Source organism: Salvelinus fontinalis, chromosome 5 (assembly GCF_029448725.1).
Source record: "Salvelinus fontinalis isolate EN_2023a chromosome 5, ASM2944872v1, whole genome shotgun sequence".
Classification (NCBI taxonomy): Eukaryota; Metazoa; Chordata; class Actinopteri; order Salmoniformes; family Salmonidae; genus Salvelinus; species Salvelinus fontinalis.
In genome coordinates, this window is record NC_074669.1 from 44,807,253 (window position 1) to 44,827,281 (window position 20,029).

The 20,029-nt window shown below is 43.9% G+C and overlaps 1 protein-coding gene across 6 annotated transcripts in view; it reads left to right on the top strand.

Annotated features, from left to right (window-relative positions):
* Positions 1 to 20,029, top strand: part of LOC129855654 (discs large homolog 1-like protein) — a 203,074-nt gene that overhangs the window by 84,315 nt on the left and 98,730 nt on the right. For all 6 annotated transcript variants that reach the window (XM_055923540.1, XM_055923541.1, XM_055923542.1 and 3 more), the window contains one exon: positions 153 to 206. In XM_055923540.1, the coding sequence (XP_055779515.1) occupies positions 153 to 206 (54 nt within the window). The remainder of the gene's footprint in view (positions 1 to 152; positions 207 to 20,029) is intronic.

The following is a 20,029-nucleotide window of genomic DNA, read 5'->3' on the forward strand; positions in this document are numbered from 1 at the left end:
GGGGGGCTTCGCCAAATGTATTTATTTTTTGTTGTTGCTGTGTGAAGGTTTTGCAACATACTACCAGGGTAATCGCGAGGTGAAAAAAAATGTATTTTTTCACTAAATATTTTGAAAACCAAAACTGAGTTAATTTTTGTTTTCTGTTACAGGCAAACCCACCTCCAGTGGTTGTCAACACAGACAGTTTGGACACGCCCCCATACGTAAGTCTGCATTTCTTTACGCACGCACAGAAAAACACTGAACTGAAATTAGCCACAAATAAATGTATGTAGTTCTGTCCTTGAGCTGTTATTGTCTATTGCTGTTCTGTATTATGTCAATCTGTATTATGTTTCATGTTTTGTGTGGACCCCAGGAAGAGTAGCTGCTGCTTTTGCAACAGCTAATGGGGATGCTAATAAAATACCAAAACCAAATAGTTATTAGAGAACTGTTATGTTACCATGTAATGTTGACGATGTAGGCTAAGTACCAGGAAATAATGGACTACAAATGGAGTGTAACCATCCTGTCCTTTGTTAATGAAGCACAACATAGTTGCTGTTAAAGCGAAATACCATGTCAAAGTTATAATCTATAATTGTTGCCAGCCAGAGCTAGAAATCAAAGATGCAAGCTACAGCCGTTGACTATGTCTGGTTTATCTACTTGGTGATTTGAACCTCTCTTTGTACAGTATGCAGCAACAACATTGTACTGTACAATTTACATTATTATTACTTTCTGTTACATGTTAATTACCAGGCACACTGAACCTCCCGAATGTCCAGAATAGTGTATTTATCTGGGCTGGGGAAATGCCTTCCATTGAGATTGTTTATTGAGATTACAAGCCAAATAATCATGCGTGGTCCAGTCTCTGTGCATAATTCTGCTGAGGGGAATACGGAATGTATACTCATCCCCTGTATACCCACTGCTCAATCTAATGGTCAATGAATAGCACGTATATTACAGTAACTGCAGTTCCCGATGGAGATTGCTGGTGATGTGACTATTGTATAAGAACAGGTCCTCACGATAGCAGCATGGTAATATTAACAAAGAGTTGAGGGACACGGTTGAGGTGTGAATTACAATAACCAGGGTGCCAGTTTAACACAGAGAAGGTCAATAAGGTGTGTGTGCCTGTGTGTGCGTGTGCATGCGTGTGTGTGTGCGTGCATTTCTGCGATATGACAAGATGCTTCTAAGACACCAGGGGAGTTACGGTAGCTATTGTTCTCTTCTGAGCAGGTGTTAGAGAGAGAAGGCAACTTCACTCTACTGTAGTTCAGCCATCAAGCTGGCTACTGGCTAAGGATAGTTTTTCTAACTAAATGTTGAGTTTGCTGCTACCTCCTCACAGGGAAACACCGGAAAGTGCAGACCAGCCTATGATAAGATGTAAAACCCTTGGGCGGGTTGGATATCATACCTTACATGTCAAACTGATTCTCTTTCCTCTGGTGTTACTCCTACCTGCTGGAGGATAGTTCTTTCTATAGTCCTGTGCCCAGAGATTCCATTCTGTCTCAGTGCACGGGCGTACCTAGTGTTGAATGCTTGACTTCGTCTCAGCAGCCTAGTGAGTGACTGAGTTCAGTAGTGTTGCTTACACTGACTGTCTTGTTCATCTGTTTCCCTAGGACTCTGGTGACAGCATCAGAGGCCTCGTTTAAAAAAACGTTGAGTTGACATTCATAAAAACTGAACTTGAACAGAGAATTTGCTTAGCTTCCCGCAAACTTCAGACCATGCATACGCACAGTTTCTAGTGGTTGAAGTATTGCATTGCAAGCAGGTAAGTAGGCTAGTATTTTGTGCAAATAGACAGGAATGCATTTGGTATTTAAAGGCCTTGGAGTCCCATCAGGGAGCTTAAAGCCTGGGTTACAGGATCACACTCAAATAGCCCAAATCATGGACAGGGCCTTGTGTAACACTTTGGCATGCTGGGGTTGGTTGGGAGATTAATTGTTGGGTGTTCATTTATTTTCCTATTGCAACTGTTATTTAGGAACTCTAAACCTCTAATCCCTCCACAGCACTGTCTGTGTGTATTATTTTATCCCTAACGTTGTTATTCAACCAAACTGATTGAAAGAAAAAGTGGAAAAGGAAGTTTCTACTACACCAAATGTCTCTAATTGATCCTAATTTGGAGCCTATATGGCTACCCTGGCAGAGAGAGAGGGAGCAAGAGAGTGAGAGAGAAAAACAGAGCAATGTTTCTGAGATTGACCCTAATTTGGGGCCTGTATGGCTACCCTGAGCGAGCGAGGAAGGCATTAGAAAGAGAAGGGGGGGTTGTAAAGGGGAAGGGGGTACCTCGTCAGTTGTCCAACTGAATGTATTCAACTGAGATGTGTCTTCCGCATTTAACCCAACCACTCTGAATCAGAGAGGTGCGGGGGGCTGTCTTTATCGACATCCACGTCTTCGGTGCCCTGGGACAGTGGGTTAACTGCCTTGCTCAGGGGCAGAAGGACAGTATTTTAAGTTGTCAGCTTGGGGGTTCGATCCAGCAACCTTCCGGTTAGTGGCCCAATGCTCTAAAGACACTTACTATAAAGGTGCATCTGGGTCTATAAGGGCACAGGGCGAGACCCAGATGCATACACGAGAAGCAGATGGTTCGAGTCTCTGATATTTATTATGATCCAAGGGGCAGGCAAGAGAATGGTCGTGGACAGGCAAAAGATCATAACAAGGTCAGAGTCCAGGAGGTACAGAGTGGCAGGCAGGCTCAAGGTCAGGGCAGGCAGTATGGTCAGGCAGGCAGGTTCAGAGTCAAGGCAGGCAAGGGTCAAGACCGGGAGGACTAGCAAAAGATAGATAAGAGAAAGCAGGCGCACGGAAAAACACGCTGTTTGACAAGACAAGACGGACGGGCAACAAATAAACAGGGAACACTGGAATAAATACCCAGGGACTAATGAGGGAAATGGGTAACACCTGGAGGTGGGTGGAGACAATCACAAAGACAGGTGAAACAGATCAGGGCGTGACAGGGTCATTCTCACGAAAATTCTCAAGTGTCATTTTTTACTAAATTTTACTAAGATTAGGATTTGTACTTATCCATTTCTTAATTATTATTATGTTTTTTTGATCAGATATTATACATGTTAACCCAATTTCTTCAACTACCAACGCAAAAATTAGCGTTACTGCAACAATTTTCAACAACATAATGAACAAATAAATTGTTGACATTACGCCACGAATGAAAAGGCCTGAGTAAAAAATGTAATATTTAAAATGTAATAGAAAAACTAATTAATATTTATTCATAATTTATCTCATTACCATAACACAACCTTTAAAACATTTTTTTTGTCACATTCACTTGTGTATACATGTTGTTTATTTTATTTATCTACACATATTTGGATAAAGAACAAAGGTCACACTACTAGATTAAGCTCAAATGCGTTTTCTTTTAATATTTCTTAAATATTGGTGCATTACGGTAATGATAAACAGGTTTCGGAGATGAGACTGCATGTTTCGGTAATGAGTGTTGCATAGTTTGCCATTTAAAAACTGTACTGATCTCTATCAGAGATTCAGTATCCCAACAAATCATCAAAGTGTGCAATTTATTACTCCCAAATGATTTGTGGCTTGAAGTAAGTTAAATGGGGTTTATACACCCCATATTTCATGACAAACCCTACTTAATCAAATAACCGTTTTACAAAAAATCTATACAATAGGTTTAAGAAGTGTTCTTAGTAATTAAATAAAGTTACCAGCACAGCACACCCATTGACTATATATTAGAATTATCGTATTATCATCACCAAAATGAAGGCTCTCATTACCGAAATTGACCTAAAAAGAACATAGTAATGAGAAATGTGTGTTTCGGTAATGAGAGGCCCTTAGCTCAATCTGCAGACAGCCATTATTATTATTATTATCATTATTATTCAACTGAGACTGCTCTTCTCTGTGTCACGGAGGTGCTCCGCACTGCTAAAGCTAACTCTCTCTCCTCTGCTCTCATCCTTCTAGACCTATCGGCTGCCTTTGATACTGTGAACCATCAGATCCTCCTCTCCACCCTCTCTGAGCTGGGCATCTCCGGCGCGGCCCACGCTTGGATTGCGTCCTACCTGACAGGTCGCTCCTACCAGGTGGCGTGGCGAGAATCTGTCTCCGCACCACGTGCTCTCTCCACTGGTGTCCCCCAGGGCTCTGTTCTAGGCCCTCTCCTATTCTCGCTATACACCAAGTCACTTGGCTCTGTCATATCCTCACATGGTCTCTCCTATCATTGCTATGCAGACGACACACAATTAATCTTCTCCTTTCCCCCCTCTGATAACCAGGTGGTGAATCGCATCTCTGCATGTCTGGCAGACATATCAGTGTGGATGACGGATCACCACCTCAAGCTGAACCTCGGCAAGACGGAGCTGCTCTTCCTCCCGGGGAAGGACTGCCCGTTCCATGATCTCGCCATCACGGTTGACAACTCCATTGTGTCCTCCTCCCAGAGTGCTAAGAACCTTGGCGTGATCCTGGACAACACCCTGTCGTTCTCAACTAACATCAAGGCGGTGACCCGTTCCTGTAGGTTCATGCTCTACAACATTCGCAGAGTACGACCCTGCCTCACGCAGGAAGCGGCGCAGGTCCTAATCCAGGCACTTGTCATCTCCCGTCTGGATTACTGCAACTCGCTGTTGGCTGGGCTCCCTGCCTGTGCCATTAAACCCCTACAACTCATCCAGAACGCCGCAGCCCGTCTGGTGTTCAACTTTCCCAAGTTCTCTCACGTCACCCCGCTCCTCCGCTCTCTCCACTGGCTTCCAGTTGAAGCTCGCATCCGCTACAAGACCATGGTGCTTGCCTACGGAGCTGTGAGGGGAACGGCACCTCCGTACCTTCAGGCTCTGATCAGGCCCTACACCCAAACAAGGGCACTGCGTTCATCCACCTCTGGCCTGCTCGCCTCCCTACCTCTGAGGAAGTACAGTTCCCGCTCAGCCCAGTCAAAACTGTTCGCTGCTCTGGCACCCCAATGGTGGAACAAACTCCCTCACGACGCCAGGTCAGCGGAGTCAATCACCACCTTCCGGAGACACCTGAAACCCCACCTCTTTAAGGAATACCTAGGATAGGATAAAGTAATCCTTCTAACCCCCCTCCCCCCTAAAAGATTTAGATGCACTATTGTAAAGTGGTTGTTCCACTGGATATCATAAGGTGAATGCACCAATTTGTAAGTCGCTCTGGATAAGAGCGTCTGCTAAATGACTTAAATGTAATGTAAATGTAATTATATTATAGGTGACCGTTTTAATACTCATCATTGCATCCTGTATCAAAAGGTTGGCTGGTCCTCATTAAAGTCCCGTTGATCACTTCACTATTCCCTTTTTGTTTACAAAGCTCTACTACACAAGCTTCCGACTTACCTAACTTCATCGTTGAAGAATAAAAACATAACTTACCAAACCCGTTCACAGGGTTGGTTATCTCTTGAGGTTCCTCGGGTCTCCACCGAATTAGCTAAATCTGTTTTCAGTTTTAATGAGCCTCACTGCTGGAACAATTTGCAGAACTCATCACAATTAGATGTTGTGGTGTCGCCTAGGCAGTTTAGGGTGTTAATTAAGGAGCCATAGTAGTAGCTGAGGACTATAACAGTTTAAAAAAAATGTGTTTTGTGTTGACTGCTGTTTAACATTGTATTGGTTGTTGTATTGTTGTGATCAGGGCACCCTTTTTTTTTTTTTTTTTTTTTTTCACCTTTATTTAACCAGGTAGGCAAATTGAGAACACGTTCTCATTTACAATTGCGACCTGGCCAAGATAAAGCAAAGCAGTTCGACACATACAACAACACATAGTTACACATGGAGTAAAACAAACATACAGTCAATAATACAGTGAAAAATAAGTCTATATACAATATGAGCAAGTGAGGTGAGATAAGGGAGGTGAAGGCAAACAAAATATATATATAAATAAATAAAAATATAAAAAGGCCATGGTGGCGAAGTAAATACAATATAGCAAGTAAAGAATAACACTGGAATGGTTGGTTTGCAGTGAATGAAGGTGCAAAGTAGAGATAGAAATAATGGGGTGCAAAGGAGCAAAATAAATAAATACAGTAGGTAAAGAGGTAGTTGTTTGGGCTAAATTATAGATGGGCTATGTACAGGTGCAGTAATCTATGAGCTGCTCTGACAGCTGGTGCTTAAAGCTAGTGAGGGAGATAAGTGTTTCCAGTTTCAGAGATTTTTGTAGTTCGTTCCAGTCATTGGCAGCAGAGAACTGGAAGGAGAGGCGGCCAAAGGAAGAATTGGTTTTGGGGGTGACCAGAGAGATATACCTGCTGGAGCGCGTGCTACGGGTGGGCGTTGCTATGGTGACCAGCGAGCTGAGATAAGGGAGGACTTTACCTAGCAGGGTCTTGTAGATGACCTGGAGCCAGTGGGTTTGGCGACGAGTGTGAAGCGAGGGCCAGCCAACGAGAGCGTAAAGGTCGCAGTGGTGGGTAGTATATGGGGCTTTGGTGACAAAACGGATGGCACTGTGATAGACTGCATCCATTTTATTGAGTAGGGTTTTGGAGGCTATTTTGTAAATGACATCACAGAAGTCGAGGATTGGTAGGATGGTCAGTTTTACAAGGGTATGTTTGGCAGCATGAGTGAAGGATGCTTTGTTGCGGAATAGGAAGCCAATTCTAGATTTAACTTTGGATTGGAGATGCTTGATGTGAGTCTGGAAGGAGAGTTTACAGTCTAACCAGACACCTAGGTATTTGTAGTTGTCCACATATTCTAAGTCAGAGCCGTCCAGAGTAGTGATGCTGGACAGGCGGGCAGGTGCAGGCAGCGATCGGTTGAAGAGCATGCATTTAGTTTTACTTGTATTTAAGAGCAATTGGAGGCCACGGAAGGAGAGTTGTATGGCATTGAAGCTCGCCTGGAGGGTTGTTAACACAGTGTCAAGAGAAGGGCCAGAAGTATACAGAATAGTGTCGTCTGCGTAGAGGTGGATCAGAGACTCACCAGCAGCAAGAGCGACATCATTGATGTATACAGAGAAGAGAGTCGGTCCAAGAATTGAACCCTGTGGCACCCCCATAGAGACTGCCAGAGGTCCGGACAACAGACCCTCCGATTTGACACACTGAACTCGATCAGAGAAGTAGTTGGTGAACCAGGCGAGGCAATCATTAGAGAAACCAAGGCTGTCGAGTCCCTTGGGAATGGGACCATGGTCTTATTCCCCTGAATAAATAAATAATAGTATGAGTCAGCAAACAATTGACCACATCACTAAAGCGCATTCATGCCTCCATGTAATGGTTCTGACTTTTTCCCAAATAGAGCTTTTTAGCCTTTTCTGCTTTTTAGTCATTTTAGTCATTTTAGCCCTCAACACATGGGGGTGTTGAGAATTAGAACCTCATTCTGAAGGCATATAAGCGAATACATTAACTTAACTTTTGGTCATCTAAGAACTACTACTCTAGATGATGCATGATGGGTGAATAAAACTCAATTTAATTACTGATTTTTACGTAATACATGTAATACTAATGTAAACTTCAACTAGAATAAAAAAATGTATGATTTACGGACCAACTGCAACAACATATTCTGTGTTTTTTTCAAATAGGTTTTTCTAACTTAAAGTTAAATTGTATAACGTGACCAAAGAATTTAATCCGGACGCATTTCGGTAATGAGAATTTGGGGTAAAAATGAACAAGAATCAGGCGATAATTATACATGTATTTAAAATAAGACTTAACATCTTAGTCTTCAGAATGATAGATTTATGCAAATGCATAAATAACTCAATTTGCCACAAACTATGTTTAAAACTGGTTTCATAAGAATCCCCAATCTCCTGCTGCCTCAGTCAAGACACATACTCTCGTGTTACATTTGAAGTCGGAAGTTTACATACACTTATGTTGGAGTCATTAAAACTTGTTTTTGTTAAACAATCTATAGTTTTTGCAAGTCGGTTAGGACATCTACTTTTATAATTCACTGTATCACAATTCCAGTAGGTCAGAAGTTTACATACACTAAGTTGACTGTGCCTTTAAACAGCTTGGAGAATTCCAGAAAATTATGTCATGGCTTTAGTAGCTTCTGATAGGCTAATTGAAATCATTTGAGTCAATTGGAGGTGTACCTGTGGATGGATTTCAAGGCCTACCTTCAAACTCAGTGCCTTTTTGCTTGACATCATGGGAAAATCAAAAGAAATCAGCCAAGACCTCAGAAAAAAATGGTATACCTCCACAAGTCTGGTTCATCCTTGGGAGCAATTTCCAAACGCCTGAATATACCATGTTCATCTGTACAAACAATAGTACCCAAGTATAAACACCATGGGACCACGTAGCCGTCATACCGCTCAGGAAGGAGACGCATTCTGTCTCCTAGAGATGAACGTACTTTGGTGCGAAAAGTGCAAATCAATCCCAGAACAACAGCAAAGGACATTGTGAAGATGCTGGAGGAAACAGGCACAAAAGTATCTATATCCACAGTAAAACGAATCCTGTATCGACATAACCTGAAAGGCCGCTCAGCAAGGAAGAAGCCACTGCTCCAAAACGGTCAAATTGTGAATGAGAGACTAATGAAGTGTGTACAGCCTGCACAAAAAAAACAAAGCAGAGCTCATGCCCTTTAAGCGACTTTTTTCAAATCATCATTAGTCTCATCATCCAGTCTTACAATGTATTAAAAATCTAAACATATAGACCAATGTTTGTAGAACAACTAAAGTTACATTAACCTGTCTAAGATTGGGGTTCCGCTAGCGGAAATTGCAAGGTGCCAAATACAAATCAACAGAAATCTCATAAATCAAATTTGTCAAACATACAAGTATTAGGCACCATTTTAAAGATAAAATTCTCGTTAATCCAGCCACAGTGTCTGATTTCAAAAATGCTTTACAGCGAAAGCTCCACAAACGATTATGTTAGGTCACCACCAAGTCACAGAAAAACCCAGCCATTTTTCCCGCCAAAGAGAGGAGTCACAAAAAGCACAAATCGAGATAAAATGAATCACTAACCTTTGATCTTCATCAGATGACACTCATGGGACTTCATGTTACACAATACATGTATGTTTTGTTCGATAAAGTGATATTTATATCCAGAAATCTCATTTTACATTGGTGTGTTATGTTCAGTAGTTCAAAAACAGGCTATGATTTTGCAGAGAGCCACATGAATTCACAGAAATACTCATTATAACTGCAACCGCTGTGTCAGATTTCAAAAAAACTTTACGGAAAAAGCATAATCTGAAAACGGCGCTCAGAACCCAAACCAGCCAAAATAAATATCCGCCATGTTGCACCGTCAACATTAGTCTGAAATAGCACCTACCTTTGATGATCTTCATCAGAATGCACTCCCAGGAATCGCAGTTCCACAATAATGTTTGTTTTGTTCGATAATGTCCATCATTTATGTCCATTTATGTCAAAATAGCTTCTTTTGTTAGGGCGTTTGGTAAACAAGTCCAAAAGCGCGTTCAGGTCCAGTCGGACGAAAAGTTCAAAAAGTTATATTACAGGTCGAAGAAACTTGTCAAACTAAGTATAGAATCAATCTTTAGGATGTTTTTTATCATAAATGTTAAATAATGTTCCAACCGGAGAATTCCATTGTCTGTAGAAAAGCAATGGAACGAGAGATACCTCTCATGTGAACGTGCGTGACTGAGAACGAGGCTGCAGGCATACCCCTTAGTCAAACAGCTCCCATCCGGCGCCCCTTCACATGAGAAGCCTGAAACAACGTTCTAAAGACGGTTGACATCTAGTGGAAGCCTTAGGAAGTGCACCATAACCCATATCCCACTGTGAATTCGATAGGGGCTGAGTTCAAAAACTACAAACCTCAGATTTCCCACTTCCTGTTTGGATTTTTTCTCAGGTTTTTGCCTGCTATATGAGTTCTGTTATACTCACAGATATCATTCAAACAGTTTTGACTTCAGAGTGTTTTCTATCCAATACTACTAATAATATGCATATATTAGCATCTGGGACTGAGTAGGAGGCAGTTCACTCTGGGCACGCTATTCATCCAAAAGTGAAAATGCTGCCCCCTATCCCAATAAATCTAAATTAAGCATATAGGAATACCTATTTATTTGTTAACCGCTCAACACAGAATAGCCTCGTGTGCACTCCCTCCATCGTTTGCAGAAAATATTTATATTTTGTTCAGCTTTGTTCAATTGTATTCTTCATGCTATAAAATAATGCCACGGAATTGTAAGCAGATCTTGTCTGCTAAATGAACTAGTGTAGCCCACAGCCATTTGGCATAGCCACATCACAGGACCTAACATAATGTCACGTCTGCTGCTGCTCCTCCCCTCCGGCGTATGATGTTGCCAGAGAACTAACCACCGGTCCTGGGATTCATCATTTACGCACACCTGGCACTAATCATTACGCGCACCTGTTAATCATGATTCACACCTGGACTGCATTACTTTCATCATCTCCTTCCCTTTATATGTCACTCTCCCATGTTCACTCACCAGTTGGTATTGTCATTGTGTATCGGCGTTCTGCCTTATGTTAGTGGCGTGTTCCTGGTTCCGACTCACCGCCCCATCATTACAGAATACCCACTCAAAATATTGAAGCAGCAGAACAACTAGACGTCTCCCAGACGATTGATGAACAAGGTTACCTTCTTCGTCAACACCATGATCAGCTGGCTCAACTGGGGACGGCCATGGAGGATGTTCTCCGCAGTCTACAACATTTCAACAGTAGAGGATATTCTAGAGCCCGTCTACCCAACGAGTCAGCACACCAGCCCATCCAGCAACCCGCTCAGGTCAGCGATGCCCGTCTATCCCTCCCGGAGAAATATGACGGGAAACCATCCAAATGCCGTGGCTTCCACCTTCAGTGCTCCCTCTATTTCGCACATCAGATGAGAGCCCCCACCACCGAGATGTCTAAGGTTGCCACGGTTATTTCTCTGCTGACTGGACGGGCATTGGAATGGAAGAGAGGAGAGGATGAGCTTGAGTCTTGTGAGGGGTTCATGACTCTGTTTAAATGTATTTTGGATCATCCCGCAAAGTGCAGAGAGGGAGGTGAGCATCTGTTTCAGCTCTAGCACGCAAATCAGACACCTGCTGAGTATATGCATACCTTCCGGACAGTAGCAGTTTCCAGTGGATGGAATGAGCCGGCGCTCAGCACGTTATTTAGAAGAGGTCTGCGCGAGGAGGGCCATCCGTCTGGATAACCTGCTCCGGGAGTGTCGGCATCTTCATCACTTTTCTCCCTCCTTCGGCGAGTGTTCAGAATCAGAGGCTGAACCCATGGAGGTAGGGGTTACACACCTTCACGCGGCGGAATGGCGCGTGGACCAGTTTACATACACTCAATTAGCATTTGGTAGCATTGCCTTTAAATTGTTTAACTTGGGTCAAACGTTTCGGGTAGCCTTCCACAAGCTTCCCACAATAAGTTGGGGGAATTTTGGCCCTTTGCTCCTGACAGAGCTGGTGTAACTGAGTCAGGTTTGTAGGCCTCCTTGCACGCACACACTTTTTCAGTTCTGCCCACAAATATTCTATAAGGTTTGAGGTCAGGGCTTTGTGATGGCCACTCCAGTACCTTGACTTTGTTGTCCTTAAGCCATTTTGTCACAACTTTGGAAGTATGATTGGGGTCCATTTGGAAGACCCATTTGCGACCAAGCTTTAACTTCCTGACTGATGTCTTGAGATGTTGCTTCAATATATCCACATAATTTTCGTTCCTCGTGATGCCATCTATTTTGTGAAGTGCACCAGTCCCTCCTGCAGCAAAGCACCCACCCACAACATGATGCTGCCACCCCCATGCTTCACGATTGGGATGGTGTTCTTCGGCTTGCAAGCCTCCCCCTTTTTTCCTCCAAACATAACATTACGATGGTCATTAGTCCAGGAACGCCTCTTGGCTAACCACCTGATCGTCAAGGCGGAGCCGTGCCAATTCCCCCAGAGGACTGTCTCCTTCTTGGGCACCAAATCAGCCCGCAGGGAGTGAGGATGGAGGACAAGAAGGTAGATGTGGTGTTAATGGTTTTTGGGGTTTGCCAACTTTTACCGCCGATTCATCAGGAACTTCAGCACGCTCGCCACCCGTCTCACCTCCCTCCTCAAGGGTGGGCCTCGTAGGTTGGTTTGGTCTCCCGCAGCCAACGAGGCCTTTCGTGAGAATTGTCCTCCCGCGTGCATCTACATTCCCACAGGGATAAGGGATTGGCTGCTGACCTGGGCACACACAGCTGTTGTCGCTGGACATCCAGGTATTTCTTGCACCATCCATTCCATCACCGAGATATACTGGTGGCCCACCTTGGTGCAGGAAGTTACGCGGTATGTCAACTCCTGTTCCGAGTGTGCTCAAACTTAAGTCCCCCCAGAATGCTCAGCAGGGAAGCTCCTGCCGCTTCCCGTGCCTCAGCGACCTTGGTCCCATCTATCTATTGACTTTTTTACTGATCTTCCTCCTTCTGATGTTTTCACCACCATTCTGGTTGTAATGGATAGATTATCCGAGTCATGTCGATTCATCCCTTTTCCTGGTCTTCCCATAGCTCTCCAGGTCGTTGAGGCACTCTTCCAGCAGGTCTTCCGGCATTATGGCCTTCCGGTGACATCGTCTCGGACCGTGGTCCATAATTCGCATCCCGAATATGGCGGGCCTTCTTGGAGAAGCTCGGGGCCATGATTAGTCTCACATACGGGTATCAGCCTCAGTCTAACGGGCAGAATGAATCAGGAGCTAGGGTGGTACCTGAGGAGTCACTGGCAGGACCTGCTGGGTGAGTGGACACATTTCTTTCCTTGGGCCGAGTACACCCAGAACTCTCTACGTCACTCCTCCACTGGGTGCACGTGAGCCTCCAGAGCGCCGTCCATCGTCAGAAGGAACAGGCAGACTGTCACCTCAGTGAGACCCCTGTGTTCCATCCTGGGGATCGTGTTTGGCTCCCACTCCGCCTGCCCTGCAAGAAACTGAGCCCTTGGTTTGTGGGGCTGTTCAAGGTTCTCCGGAGGGTCAATGAGGTGACATACATACCCTCTTTTAATGTTTATTTTAATTGTACCTTTATTTAACCAGGCAGGCCAATTGAGAGCAAGTTCTCATTTACAACTGTGACCTGGCCAAGATAGAGCAAAGCAGTGCGACACAAACAACACAGTTACACATGGGATAAACAAACGTACAGTCAATAAAACAATAGAAATGTCTATGTACAGTGTGTGCAAATGCAGTATGATTAGGGAGGTATGGCAATAAATAGGCCATAGTGGCGAAATAATTACAATTTAGCATTAACACTGGATTTATAGATGTGTAGAAGATGAATGTGCAAGTAGAGACACTGGGGTGCAAAGGAGGGTGAAAAAAACTATATGGGGATGAGGTAGCTGGGTGGACTATTTACAGATGGCTAAGTACAGGTGCAACGATCGGTAAGCTGCTCTGACAGCTGATGCTTAAAGTTAGTGAGGGTGATATAAGTTTCCATCTTCAGTGATTTTTGCATTTCGTTCCAGTCATTGGCAGCAGAGAACTGGAAGGAAAGGAGGAGTTTGCTTTGGGGTTGACCAGTGAAATATACCTGCTGGAGCGCTTGCTACGGGTGAATGCTGCTATGGTAACCAGTAAGCTGAGATAAGGCGGGGCTTTACCTAGCAAAGACTTATAGATGACCTGGAGCCAGTGGATTTGGCGACGAATATGAAGCGAGGGCCAGCCAACGAGAGCATACAGGTCGCAATGGTGGGTAGTATATGGGGCTTTGGTGACAAAACGGATGGCACTGTGATAGACTACATCCAATTTGCTGAGTAGAGTGTTGGAGGCTATTAATGACATCGCCGAAGTCAAGGATCGGTAGCATGGTCAGTTTTACGAGGGTATGTTTGGCAGCATGAGTGAAGGAGGCTTTGTTGCGAAATAGGAAGCCGATTCTAGATTTAATTTTGGATTGGAGATGCTTAATGTGAGTCTGGAAGGAGAGTTTACAGTCTAACCAGACACCTAGGTATTTGTAGTTGTCCACATATTCTAAGTCAGAACCGTCCAGAGTAGTGATGCTAGATGGGTGGGCAGGTGCGGGCAGCGATCGGTTGAAGAGCATGCATTTAGTTTTGCTTGCATTTAAGAGCAGTTGGAGGCCACGGAAGGAGTGTTGTATGGCATTGAAGCTCATCTGGAGGGTTGTTAACACAGTGTCCAGAGAAGGGCCAGAAGTATACAGAATGGTGTTCTCTGCGTAGAGGTGGATCAGAGAATCACCAATACGGAGAATCACCAATACGGCTGCACAGTATTGTCTTTTATCAATGACGGTTATGATATCGTTTAGGACATTGAGCGTGGCGGAGGTGCACCCATGAGCAGCTTGGGAAACCAGATTGCAAAGCGGAGAAGGTACGGTGGGATTCGAAATGGTCGGTGATCTGTTTGTTAACTTGGCTTTCGAAGACTTTAGAAAGGCAGCGTAGGATAGTTATAATTCTGTAACAGTTTGGGTCTAGAATATCACCCCCTTTGAAGAGGGGGATGACCCCGGCAGCTTTCCAATTTTTAGAGATCTCAGACGATACGAAAGAGAGGTTGAACAGGCTAGTAATAGGGGTTGCTACAATTGCTGCGGATAACTTTAGAAAGAGAGGGTCCAGATTGTCTAGCCCAGCTGATTTGTAGGGGTCCAAATTTTGCAGCTCTTTCAGAACATCAGCTATCTGGATTTGGGTGAAGTAGAAATGGGGGAGGCTTGGGCAAGTTGCAGTGGGGGGTGCAGAGCTGTTTACCACGGTAGCGGTGGCCAGGTGGAAGCATGGCCAGCCGTAGAAAAATGTTTATTGAACTTCTTGATTATCGTAGATTTATTGGTGGTGATAGTGTTTCCTATCCTCAGTGCAGTGGGCAGCTCGGAGGAGGTGCTCTTATTCTCCATGGACTTTACAGTGTCCCGGACATTTTTGGAGTTTGTTCTACAGGATGCAAATTTCTGTTTGAAAAAGCTAGCCTTTGCTTTCCTAACTGCCTGTGTATATTCGTTCCTAACTTCCCTGAAAAGTTGCATATCGCGGGGGCTATTTGATGCTAATGCAGTACGACACAGGATGTTTTTGTGCTGGTCAAGGGCAGTCAGGTCTGGAGTGAACCAAGGGCTATATCTGTTCTTAGTTTTTTTTTCTTTGAATGGGGCATGCATATTTAAGATGGTGAGGAAAGCACTTTGAAAGAATAACCAGGCATCCTCTACTGATGGAATGAGGTCAATATCCTTCCAGGATACTCGGGCCAGGTCGATTAGAAAGGCCTGATCGCTAAAGTGTTTTAGGGAGCGTTTGGCAGTGATGAGGGGTGGTTGTTTGACCGTGGACCCATTACGGACGCAGGCAATGAGGCAGTGATTGCTGAGATCCTGGTTGAAGACAGCAGAGGTGTATTTAGAGGGCAGGTTGGTCAGGATGATATCTATGAGGGTGCCCTTGTTTACGGATTTAGGGTTTACCTTGTAGGTTCCATGATAATTTGTGTGAGATTGAGGGCATCTAGTTTAGATTGTAGGACGACCGGGGTGTTAAGCATGTCCCAGTTTAGGTCACCTAACAGTACAAATTGAAGATCGATGGGGGGCAATTCATTCACACATGGTGTCCAAGGCACAGCGGGGGGCTGAGGGGTCTATAACAAGCAGCAACAGTGAGAGACTTATTTCTGGAAAGGTGGATTTTTAAAAGTAGAAGCTCAAACTGTTTGGGCACAGACCTGGATAGCATGACAGAACTATGCAGGCTATCTCTGCAGTAGATTGCAACTCCACCCTCTTTGGCAGTTCTATCTTGGCTGAAAATGTTGTAGTTGGGGATGGAAATTTCAGAATTTTTGGTGGCCTTCCTAAGCCAGGATTCAGACATGGCTAGGACATCAGGGTTGGCGGAGTGTGCTAAAGCCGTGAATAAAACAAACTTAGGGAGGAGGCTTCGAATGTTAACATGCATGAAACCAAGGCTTTTACGGTTACAGAAGTCAGCAAATGATAGCGCCTGGGGAATAGAAGTGGAACTTGGGGCTACAGGGCCTGGGTTAACCTCTACATCTCCAGAGGAGGAGAAGGATGAGGGTACGGCTAAAGGCTATAAGAACTGGTAGTCTAGCGCGTTGGGGACAGAGAATAAATGGAGCAGATTTTTGAGCGTGGTAGAAAAGATTCAAGGCTTAATGTACAGCCATGGGTATGGTAGGATGTGAGTACAGTGGAGGTAAAACTAGGCGTTGAGTGACGATGAGAGAGGTTTCGTCTCTGGAGGGACAAGTTAAGCCAGGTGAGGTCTCTGCATTTGTGTGGGGTGGGACGAAAGAGCTATCTAAGGCATTTTGAGTGGGACAGTGAAATAAAACAGTAAAAACTAGCCAAGACAGCAGTAGACAAGGCATATTGACATTAGAAAGAGGCATAAAGCAATCACAGGTGTTGATCAGGAGAGCAAAGACAACAACGGGTAAATGGTGATGAATGGGCAGAGCGGGTCAGTTAGGTACATACAAGACCTGAGTTCGAGGCTGGGGCCGACAGGTAAACAAAATGAGGTACCGTGTTTTTGAAACAGTCCAGGAGGCATCAGCTGTGTAGCCGAGTGATCATAGGGTCAAAAGAGCAGCACTAGGTGAGTCAGGGTGCTGTACGGTAGTCACTACTTCGCTAGGCGAGCAGGGGACACAGCGTTCAGAAAAGCTAGTGGGCCGGGGCTAGTAGCTGGTTCTTCGGCGACATCGTAACAGAATAGACTATTGAGACCACATCGGGCATTCGCGTCGGCAGTCCAGCCGCGATGGATCGTGATTCACACCTGGACTCCATTACCTACATCATTTCCTCCCCTTTAAATGCCACTCTCCCATGTTCACTCACCAGTTGCTATTGTTCTTGTGTATCGGTGTCCTGCCTTATGTTAGTTGCGTGTTTTATTAAAACGTTGCAACTGCTTCCGACTCACCGCCCCATCATTACACATAAGGACAACTCCGAGTGTGCTATTCTTTTTTCTGAAATAGACTACATTTTCTTCCTATCATGCTTCTTTAGACCTGTCTAAAATAAATAATGGATTTATTGTGCAGCTGTAGGCTATATTACATGGATTTATTTGACGTTTTTGTGTTGTAGCCAGGAGATGATAAATGTGTTATGTTAATTAACGGTCAATTATCGTGAGACCGACAGTTAGTTGTTTGACAATCACCGGCTGAAATGTCGTGATTGCCACAGCCCTAGTGGTGTATAGTTGGGTTAGGGCAAGGACAGAGGCAGAGCAGTCATAGTGATGACGGTACTGTAGTTAGGCAGGGACAGAGCAGCCCTTCTGTGATCCTCTCTTACCCAACATGGCTATCACCTCTAATCCCATGGAGATTATCCCCCCCCGTGCCACACAGGAAGACAGCATTAGCGCTGTGCACTGCTCAGAAACCCCTGCCGCCTCTCTGCCTGCCTGCTACAAAACGCTGCAGTATTCCCGACAGAGCAGAGGGGATTTCACATGGATAGCCAGCCTGCGCTGCCCTTTATTAGGCTGCTACTGAGGGGTCAGCTCTGCTCTGCTCTTTTCTCACCCACCCATTGTTTGTTATAGCTAAAGTACTGCTACATACAGTACCAGTCAAAAGTTTGGACACACTTACTCATTCAAGTCAATCTTTGTTAATTTGTACTATTTTCTACACTGTAGAATAATAGTGAAGACATCAAAACAATGTAATAACACATATGGAATCATGTATTAACCCAAAAAGTGTTAAACAAATCAAAATATATTTTAGATTCTTCAAAGTAGCCACCCTTTGCCTTGATGACAGCTTTGCACACTCTTGGCATTCTCTCAACCAGCTTCATGAGGTAGTCACCTGGAGTGCATTTCAATTAACAGGTGTGCCTTGTTAAAAGTTAATTTGTGGTATTTATTCCCATCCTAATGAGTTTCAGCCAATCAGTTGTGTTGTGACAAGGTAGGGTTGGTATGTGGAAGATGGTCTTTTACCAGATAAGGGTAAGTCCATATTATGGCTAGAACAGCTCAAATAAGCAAAGAGAAATGACAGTCCATCAATACTTTAAGACATGGTCAGTCAATACCGAAAATGTCAAGTACTTTGAAAGTTTCATCAAGTGCAGAAGCAAAAACCATCAAGGGCTAAATGACACTGGTTCTCAAGAGGCCCACCACAGGTAAGGAAGACTCAGAGCTACTACTGCTGCAGAGGATAAGTTAATTGGAGTTACCAGCCTCAGAAATCGGCAATTAACTGCACCTCAGATTTCAGCCCAAATAAATGCTTCACTGAATTCAAGTAACGGACACATCTCAACATCAACTGTTCAGAGGAGACTGCATGAATCAGGCCTTAATGGTCGAATTGTTGCAAAGAAACCACTACTAAAGGACACCACTAAGAAGAAGAGACTTGCTTGAGCCAAGAAACATGAACAATGGACATTATATCGGTGGAAATCTGTCCTTTGGTCTGATTAATCAAAATTTGAGATTTTTGGAGGAGGACGTGTGATGGTGTGAGGCTGTAAAGGTTGTCAATGTCGTTCTCCTCCTCAGACGAGGAGGAGCATGGATCGGACCAAGATGCGGAGTAGGAGGTATTCATGATTTTAATGGCAAACCAACAAACACTACAAATTAACAAAACAACAAACGTGACTAACCTGCAACAGTCCTGTGTGGCCCAAACGCTAACACAGGAAACAAACACTCACAAAACACCAGTGAAACCCTGGCTGCCTTAGTATGACTCTCAATCAGAGACAAACGATACACACCTGTCTCTAATTGAGAATCATACCAGGCCGAACACAAAACCCCACATAGAAATAGACTGCCCACCCAACACTCACGCCCTGACCAATAAAGACATATAAAACAAGAGAAAACAGGTCAGGAATGTGACAGAGGCTGCTTTGCTGGTGACACTGTCTGTGATTTATTTAGAATTCAACGCACACTTAACCAGCATGGCTACCACAGCATTCTGCAGCAATACGCCATCCCATCTGGTTTGTACTTAGTCTCACTATAATTTGTTTTTCAACCGGACATTGACCCAAAACACACCTCCAGGCTGTGTAAGGGCTATTTGACCAAGAAGGAGAGTGATGGAGTGCTGCATCAGATGACCTGGCCTCCACAATCCCCGGATATCAACCCAATTGAGATGGTTTGGGATGAGTTGGACTGCAGAGTGAAGGAAAGGCAGCCAACAAGTGCTAAGCATATGTGGGAACTCCTTCAAGACTGTTGGACAAGCATTCCAGGTGACTACCTCATGAAGCTGGTTGAGAGAATGCCAAGAGTGTGCAAAGCTGTCATCAAGTCAAAGGGTGGCTACTTTGAAGAATCTAATATATAAAATATATTTTGATTTCTTTAAAACGTTTTGTGTTAATACATGATTCCGTATGTGCTATTTCATTGTGTTGATGTCTTCACTATTATTCTACAATGTAGAAAATATAGAAAATAATAGGTAGGTAGGTGTGTCCAAACTTTTGACTGGTACTGTATATACGGTGGAAGTCAGAAGTTTACATACACTTAGGTTGGAGTCATTAAAACTTGTTTTTCAAACACTCCACAAATGTCTTGTTAAAAAGTATAGTTTTGTTAAGTCGGTTAGGACATCTACTTTCTGCATGACACAAGTAATTTTCCCAACAATTGTTAAACAGACAGATTATTTCACTTATAAATCACTGTATCACAATTCCAGTAGGTCAGAAGTTTACATACACTAAGTTGACTGTGCCTTTAATAAACAGCTTGGAAAATTCCAGAAAATTATGTCATGGCGTTAGAAGCTTCTGATAGGCTATGAAATAAATAAAAGTTGAAATAAATCATTCTCTCTACTATTATTCTGACATTTCACATTCTTAAAATAAAGTAGTGATCCTAACTGACCTAAGACAGTGAAT